Raw genomic sequence first — 9,108 nt, 5'->3', positions numbered from 1 at the left:
TACGGAGTCCACATTAGATTCTGGTATTGTCTGTTGGTTTCTTCCCATTTTTATACATTTAGGGTTTATCAGGGAAGATTTTTTTGTCCACATTTTTTCAGATGAATAATATTTGTTGAAACATATTCAATTTTGTGTGCAATATTACAAATTATTGGTCAAGTCATAATGGGTTTGTGGTTTTGTCGTTTAGTATATGAAGATTAGCTCAGTGTGTGTATATATATATATATAGAGCTTTGATAATAAAATAGTGAAGTTTACAACAGTAATAAAAAAAAAATCAGACCAATTAACTTCAAATTCCTAAACTTACTGTTAATAAACCAAATCCTCACGAAATTAGGATTACCATAATTCTTATACTAAGAGAATGATGAAATATGAAGGATTCCAATAATTCTTATACTTGTAAAATGACGAAATATTGCTATGACGGGCGTACTCCAGGTTTATAAGCACCAAGGTTTAATATTTGTATAAATCTTAGATAAATACTATGATGGATACTAATTAAATATATCCTATTTAATTTGATTGAAACCCAACTATAAGCAATATCCAACAACTAAAATTTAGAGCTGGATGCTATCGCTTTATCAAATTACTTGTTCAATAAATAAATGAATAAAATATGTTATATTAAATCATGATTGTCAAATCATGCATTGTATCGTGTATCAAAAAACCTAATTTTTCGAATCATATATCGTGTATTATATCATATTGTATGATATACTTTTTTTTTTAAATAATAATAATTTTAAAAAAAGAATTAATGTCATCCCAAGATTAATTAATTAATTTTGTGATATTATTGGCTTTAAATTATGATATTACATAATCAAAATTAATCACAAAATTAAGAATCTATGGGTGCGTTTGGTTTATTATTTTGGATAGGATTTTGGGAATAATATTGGGTTGTTGAATAGGGGAGTATTACGAGGTAAAATTTAAAAATTTATAAAAAAACCCCTAGGTTTGTTACTTTAATTAAACACCCTAACATGTAAAATGACAAAAACACCCCTATCACCTGCAGTGCCAGATTCCGGCCACCACTGTCGGAATCTAGCTGGAAAATTGCGTTACGACACAGACCGGTCAGATCTGTGTTGTAATGCGTTGATATGGCCTTTTCCGGCCAGATCCACCACGGATCTGGCCGAAAAAGGCCAAATCTATGGCCAAATGTGGTCGTTGATGGCCGGAAAAAGGCCAAAGATATGACCGTCATTTTCGGTCAACGATGGCCAGATCTGTGAATTGCTGGCAAGTTCTGGTCGTGGTGTAGGCCGTTGTACGGATTTCGGCTACCACTGACAGTGGTTACCGGAATCTGGCAAGTATGGGTTGATTGGGGTATTTTTGTTAATTTTTAAACTTTTGGGGGGGGGGTATTTATGAAATTAATAAACTTAAGGGGTCTAAAAGAAATTAAAAAAATATAGTAATATTTCTGGAATAATGTGTCAAACAATATTTGGAGAATATGATTGGGAATATGAATAGAAATAATAAGCCAAACGCACTCTATATCATTTCCTTTCAATCATTCATATCATTTACAAGATTAATGTCAATATCTATATCTCCACTTATGTTATTATTATCATGCAAAATGGACAACACATCTTACTCTTCACTTTCTCCATGTAAAATGGGTAAATTTAGGTAGGTTTTAGTGAACCGGGTTAGGTGACTCAGACCGAACTGAAAAACTTGTTGGGCCTTTGGCCCAAATTAATAAAGTTGTATCGATTTGTATCGATATTTTTAAGGATATGAACCGATACGTATTATATCGTAGGATACATATCAACGTATTGAAAGATTTAGGATACACTCTCTGATACATATCGTTGGCGACTCGTATCGTAGGATACTAATAACCATGTATTAAATAGGAGATGTAATTTGTATAATTTTTTTTATACATTATTGGAAAGAATAAAACAATTGAAAATAGTAGTTTTTTAAACTCTATATATTAATATTCTAAATATTGGATTTTAAACTGAAATTATTATTAATAAGAATAAGAAAAATGACGATCCTTTTGGTTTATTATTTCATATCATATTCCCAAAATAACTGTTTGTTTAATTATTTAGGAAATAATATTATATATTTTTTAATTACTTTTAGACCCCTTAAGTTTATTAATTTCATAAACACCCCCAAAAAAAAGTTTAAAAATTAACAAAAATACCCCCACCTACCTATAGTTGCCAGATTCCGGCAACCACTGTCGGTGGTAGCCGAAATCTGTCACAACGGCCTATAAACGATCAGAATTGGTTGGTAATTTACCGATCTGGCCTTTTTATGGCCGTTGATAGCCAGATCTAACTATCGATCTGACCTTTTTCGACTAGATCCACCACAAATATGGTCGAAAAAGGCCAGATCGATGCACGTCTAGCCAGATCTGACCGATCTATGTCGTAACGCCAGATTCCGACAAGATTCCAACAGTGGTGGCCGGAATCTGGCACTGTAGGTGAGTGGGGGTGTTTTTGTTATTTTATAAAATTTTTATATATTAGGGTGTTTAGTTAAATTAGCAAACCTAGGGGTTTTTTTGTTAAATTTTAAATTTTACCTCGTAATAATCACCCTATTCAACTATCTAATATTATTTACAAAATCCTATCTAAAATAACAAACCAAACAGACCCTACAATATCTTTTTCTTTTTTGTGTTATTGATTCAATATAAAATTTTGTTTATGTAATATATAATTTTAGTAGGATCGGTTTTTTGAAGGCAAAGAAAAGAAATAATTAAAAGCATATCTTAAGAGTTAAGAATGAGTCAGAAGATTTCCTAAAACAGTTATTGAAATACAATCATAAAAAAATTTTTTAGTTCTTCATTACTTTTAACTCTAAAATAGTTTTTAACTATTAAATAAACATATTTTTGAAACTGAAAATATTGAATCTAATTTTTAAATCTCAACGCAAACGAAGACATAAAATTGAAATTTAACAAATAGCACCTTTTAAATTTTAATTTGACACAACAGATTTTTCTAAAAGATGAAATAAAATCAGCTTGCAACAGTATCGCCCTCGTAGCGTCATCCTAGCCGTCCGTTTTCTCCAACTGTCTCTTAAATAGAAATAAACTCCGTCCAGCCTCTCGTCCAGTTCCCGTTCGGTTCCTCACCAAAATTTCGTCCGAAATTTGGAGGTTTTTTTTTTTTTTTTTTAAAATAGAATCCGGCTCTTATATTTTTTGAAATTCGAATTCAATTCTATCTGTATTTTGTTTGTTGAATAATTAAATTGATTTTTTTTTTCTCATTTTATTTTTTCTTGCATTGGATTGTGTTTTTTGTCTCATTTTTTTGGTTAATTTTCTTGAAATTCGCATTGAATTCTATGTGCAGCTTCGCTTGTAAAACTATTAATTGAATTTTTTTCTCAATTTATTGTTTATGCGTTGAATTGTGTTTGTTTGCCACGCGTTTCTTTGTTATTATGCTGATTTGAAGGCCATACGAAGTGTGGGAGATACATAGAATTGGAGTATTTTAGACAGTGGATGTCTTGCATTTGACATATAGAGGCTTGACGTATATCAAAGATTTTAGAGAGAATTTTGTAACGTGTCTCGTGTTTTAAGAGTGATTTGATGCTGATATTTGTTAATATCTTGCATTTTAGAGAGGGTCTATTGATAAAGTGTGCACTAGTAGAAAGAGAGGAATTCAAATTGTTTTTGTTTCTGTGAGCGATGAATGAGGACTCTGTTAAAGGGTGATTTTAATGGTTTTGTTAGATTTTTTGTATGTCAATTGATGCTCAGAGTTGGTGTGCCGGATGAACTTGTAAAGCCATTCACATTGTGGTATTTACTAAAGTTTTGAAGTGTTGTATAACTTGGTTGTTGAAGATGGATTGGCTTGGTTGCAAAAGTGGAGACAATCGTTGAAATCGATGGAAGAGTTAAAAAGATGTAGTTGGAAGAGTTATAGTAGCTTGAGGATATAACTTTAGGTGTTGGGCTTTAGTGGTTTTTCAGATTGTTTGGAGCATACTAATCTTTTATGTACGTACCTAGGTAGTGATGGTTAACCATAAAACTCCTGGTGCATAAGGATGTTTGGTAACTTTTCTTTTTGCTATTTTCTTTTTCAATCTTAATCAACTACGCTTCTATTCTAGCTTAATTTAAATGATGACTTTCACTGTCACTTATTTGCTAAGGTTTGTAAGAAATTTAACCTAACAAGTTAACCTAACTGGCTTACTTGGAAATCTTGTTAGACAACTCAACTTTTTTAAATGGATGAATGAAAGACACATATTTGGTTCAAATCACTGATAGAAGAAGTAAAGAAACCTATATTTCATTTAATTCAAAAAAAGAGAACAAAATGACTTTATAACTCTATATATAATTGGGAAAATTGTCTTTTGGTATTTTGTGCCTAATTCTAGATAATTTAGGAATAATTTTTATCAAGTTTATGAGAGTGATTGAGATGTTATAATTCCTAAGTTGAGGTTATGCATGTTCTAAAGATATTCAATGAGTTGTTTTTGATTGAATATCAAAAATTTGGTTTTAATAGGAATGATGTTCTATCTTTGGTGCCATGTAGTGTTGTATGTTCTTTTTTTCTCATAGTTTTGTGCTACCATAGTGTTATATTATTATTAGAATAACTTTGAAGTCAACCTTAAGGATTGGGTCTAACTGTATAACCCTTGTATTCAATACAAGCGGTTTGAGGATCAAACTCTATTGAGGTCACATCTTTTTTTTTTTTCCTCTTCTTCTTTAATATGCCCAAAATTTTTTTTCCTTCCCAACTTGTTCACAAAATCTAAATTGGGGTTACTTCTAGATCCGACAACCTTGATCCAAGAAAATTGTGGGATTTATAATATCTCTAGGGATTGAACCTTTGACCTTTTAGGTGAAACCAAGGGCTTTAGCTGCCAAGCCTAACCTTGGGGACATATTCGTGCAATTTTGTATTATGGATTCCTATCAATTAATATGTTGTCGGATCTCAATGAATTTTTGAACTAAGTGCATAGACATGTGAGGTTTCTAGTTATATAAAAAAAAGGCTATAGTGAAGGCTAAGCCTATGTAATAACCTACTTGAGCTTTGTTTCCTTAGGTTGGGAATCTGACTAAATTTAAATATGACTTATTGTTCACCTTTGATTTTTTTCAATTGGTTTTTAGGCAACAGCTAGGCTATGGCAAAGAAGAAAGGCAAGAAGTTTAAAGTCCATGGTTCACCTATAAAACATCCAAGTAAGAAGATTGTAAATAGATCTAGGAAGAGGAAGAAAACAAATTTAAAGATAAAATCAACGCCCATACCTCTTGATGGCCCTTCATCTACTTCTGTGCTTGTTCCTGATGTCATACCCGTTGTTGCTACACCGTCCTCTACTATTGCTCATGACAATCTAGCTACTAAAAGAATGAAAGAGAATGAAAGTATAGTTAGAACTCCAGGGTTTATATTCATGTGTAATGGAAAAACAAAGCCTGAATGCTATCGAAATCGTGTCTTCGGGCTACCAAGAGGACAATTGGAAATTGTGGAGAAAATAAAGCCGGGTTCAGAGCTTTTCTTATTTGACTTTGACTTAAAGCTTCTTTATGGGGTTTACAAGGCAGCGTCAAAAGGAGAGTTGGGCTTGGAACCTGCTGCATTCAATGGGAAATTTCCTGCACAGGTAAAAAATGATTCTTCATTAGCAATGTTTGATATTATAAATGGTAAAAGGGTGGAATATATGATGTGATATAATATGTGGTACACTATATTGAGTGTCCAATTAATTTTTTTGTGTTGACTTTAGAGTGAACTTGCTACTATTTTCATCTTTGTTGAGTTGAAAGATCTCTAAGATTTTGTAAATTAAGTTAGTTGCATGGTTAATATTTGCTTGGACTTCCCTTGCGTTTGCACATGAGATGAAATAATGTGATGTCTACATCTTTTCTAACTAAATTAATCGTATATTAGATTGAGCTCAAACGTTATTCATATTTGTTTAAGTTGTGCTTGTCTAACTTAGATAGGCTCTCTCTTTTTTTTTTTTTTTTTTTTTTTTTTTTTCTTTTATCAAAATGATGATTAATGTATGAAGGAATAGAATTCCTACTTTTGATATTGAAGGCAACCTAGAGAGGTAGCAATAGGAATAAAGAATTAGTCCCTTTTGCTTTGCATACTAGTGCATCGTACCATTTGCTGCCAATGCAGTTCTTATATTCCTTAGCTTTTCGACTTTTGAGTGTTGAATGGTTGTAGAGTAGTTGTATTAATTTTTAATTAATTAATATTCTTAAATAATTATAACTATGTAATAATCAATTGTAATTATATTGAATAACATGTATTTAGAAATATTTAACAAAAAATGAAATATATTAGTAATGTTAATATATTATTTAAAGTATTCAATTAATTTTTTTATCTAGATAGTTTAACAGTGAGTTTATGTTTGGATAAATATGCCTAGTACAAGATTACATTAAACAAGGTCAACTTTACATACGCCAATCCAATCTAACCCAATCTCCAGAAATTAAAACTATCCAATACCGTGTGGCTGAACGCACCCGATATGACTAGATTTACTATGAGATCGAAAGGCTGGATGAATTGATACTAAATTTTGTCTATAATCCCTTAGTTTATAAATGCGAAGGGGTTCACTCAATTTCATAACTGTTTTTGTTGAAAACTCCATCTTGAGTATTAGTTTGACATAAACAATCATCATATCCTCGATGGCTTAGTTGTGGCAGCTATTGTGATATTTCATCAAGCGCATAAGATGCTTGAAATTTTGAGCCAAATATTGTTTTTCTTTCTTCCTATGTATTTTATGTGATAATTATGTAAGGAAAAAAAGAACATTGAAGAAATATGACTTGAAAGTGAGGAAAAGGAATTGAATAATATTAGTAGGTTAGAAATATAAGCTTTAAGACAGAAGGCAGAGAAAGATGAAGTGATGATGTGCAATACTCATTGAGATGATATCTAAGATTAATATTGATGAGTTAAAAGTAGAAAGAAGAATATGGAAGATGGAGTGCACGTAGTTACTTGTAAGTTTTATATTGAATGGTTGATTGTTTACTCTCAATAGATGTCTAGGCATGTCAATATGATTTGAAAGGCTGAAATTTCTCACAAAATTAAGTCTTTGTCTCTCTGCTCTCATGGCATGTGATTTGAATAAATGAGAGACTCCAAATCACCTCTTGTATATCTGAAACTTAATGTCTGATAAACATGATTTTTCACTCTCTTTTTATTTCTGCTCTTTTATTAAAATATAGTTCATAAGATTTTAAATAAATTCTTGGATACATTCTTACTTAGCATGGGGAATGAACCTTATAATATTCTTTGTAGTGTCATAAGATCTTGTGGCTGTTGTGTAGACTGTGCAATTTCTTTTTTTCAGGAATGCGCTTCTGCCTTAAATAAATCAACTTTTTTCTGCTTTCTTTTGCTATTGGCTTATGAATTTCTTGTTTCTTTGTGTCTCTTTATTTGGTGGGGGATGCAGGTGAGGTTTAAGATCTTTAAGGAGTGTTTGCCCCTTCCTGAGAAAGCTTTAAACATGCTATTAAAGATAATTACCATGGTTCCAAGTTCAGAAGAGTTGACCAGCAAAAGGAATTCTGATTTATAATCTTTTGCTCTTCATTTATTATGATTGGAAAGTATTGCTATCCCTGTAGTTTAATTGAAACAGTTTGTTTTTGTAATTTGCTGGTACATTCTAATGTAGGTGAGAACTTTAATTTCCTTGTTCCGCCCCCTTACATCAGCTACAGCTGCCACCACTCTATCCAATGCGGTCACGCCACATACATTCCCACAGCTCAGCTACCAGCATGGCGCTCTTCCAAGTGGCACACAGTTCCCTGGGGTGCATGGCGGTGCCTTGCCGGTCCTGTTTTTCGATCAGAACAGGTGATCTCACGCCTACCATATGACCAACATGCACCAGATACATCTCTTGAGCGGTGTTACCTCCTATGGAGGTTCGACATGTTCAGCAGGATGCTTTTCCTCATCGTAGTGACCATATTATTGACAGAAGCACATCAGCCTTACTTGTCTGACAACTTCCTTGTCCTGTTCAGGATTCTTATGGAAGGTACTATATTTTTTTAATTTTTCTGGCTTTTTCTCTGTGCCATTGTTTTTTCGTAATATTTTTTATCTTCAAGAAGTGCTCTTGGTTTTAAACAAGTATTGATGTATGATGAAACTTCTATGTGATAACTGTGAACTAATGTAATTCCTTCATAAACCAACATATCCTATGATTATGGTTAATAATTTCTTAAGCAATCTTCTTGACGTTTTGCACTATAGAGTCAGCTGTGCCCCGCCTACCATCATAATGGTTTCTGTTATTATCAAATTTCATTACAAAACTTAAAGAAAAAAAGTGAAACCTTGCATTTTCAATAGTTGTGAACCTGGCATGCCTTTGAACTTTGAAATCATGGAAATAGGCCTCAAAGGACATTTAGTATTTTATTGTTTACTGATTTTCCAAAGGATTTTTTGCACGCATTTTAGTGTACATAGAACTTATTGTAGCATGCATGCTCTATATTAGGAAATGCTTCTTGAAATTTAAGTGATATGTTTGAAGATGTTGTTTGCAACTTGCTAATGCTTCCTCTTTTGGCTCTTTCAAAAGATGCCATCTTTATTTCATGCTTGTTGTTGATAAATAAGTTAGAGGTGAAGTGAAGTTGGTTTTTCTTATTCAATTTGATTCCATTCATATGTGTCATGGTGTGAACGGGATGCCGTGTGGTGGTTTTAAGTGCATATCATGTAACCTGAGCTTGTTGAGTCAATTGAATGATGACTTTGCTTAGATTAAGTTGTTTGGTCTTCATGCCCCCAATATTTCCATTTGAGCTTCAAAATGATTTTCATTCACAATTCTAGCATTGCATTTATTATTACAGGTGTGGTCAAATCCCGGACCTTATTCAAAGGGTTCAAATTGCCGGATATGGAGGTGAGTATCAGACATTACAATTGACAAGGAAGAGAGAAATTGTTCAGTGTCCAG

General features: G+C 32.4%; 1 protein-coding gene across 1 annotated transcript; it reads left to right on the top strand.

Moving 5' to 3' along the window:
- The first annotated feature begins 3,118 nt into the window (after window positions 1-3,118).
- LOC116139486 lies at window positions 3,119-7,986 on the top strand. The gene is made up of 4 exons (XM_031425149.1): window positions 3,119-3,202; window positions 5,216-5,718; window positions 7,573-7,650; window positions 7,798-7,986. Exons 2-4 carry the CDS (start codon window positions 5,230-5,232, stop codon window positions 7,984-7,986), a joined length of 756 nt encoding a protein of 251 aa, XP_031281009.1. The 5' UTR covers window positions 3,119-3,202; window positions 5,216-5,229.
- The last annotated feature ends 1,122 nt before the right edge of the window (window positions 7,987-9,108 follow it).

Source organism: Pistacia vera, unplaced genomic scaffold (genome assembly GCF_008641045.1).
Source record: "Pistacia vera cultivar Batoury unplaced genomic scaffold, PisVer_v2 Contig351, whole genome shotgun sequence".
Classification (NCBI taxonomy): Eukaryota; Viridiplantae; Streptophyta; class Magnoliopsida; order Sapindales; family Anacardiaceae; genus Pistacia; species Pistacia vera.
The sequence above is the reverse complement of the archived record's forward strand: the minus strand, read 5'-3'. Positions and strand labels throughout refer to the sequence as shown.

Excerpts from the sequence above, each read along its gene's own strand:
- LOC116139486 (XM_031425149.1), top strand. The coding sequence starts at position 5,230 with ATGGCAAAGAAGAAAGGCAAGAAGTTTAAAGTCCATGGTTCACCTATA. Across the intron at positions 5,719-7,572 it reads ATGGGAAATTTCCTGCACAG|GTGAGGTTTAAGATCTTTAA; the intron begins GTAAAAAATGAT and ends TGGGGGATGCAG. Across the intron at positions 7,651-7,797 it reads TATTAAAGATAATTACCATG|GTGAGAACTTTAATTTCCTT; the intron begins GTTCCAAGTTCA and ends ATTCTAATGTAG.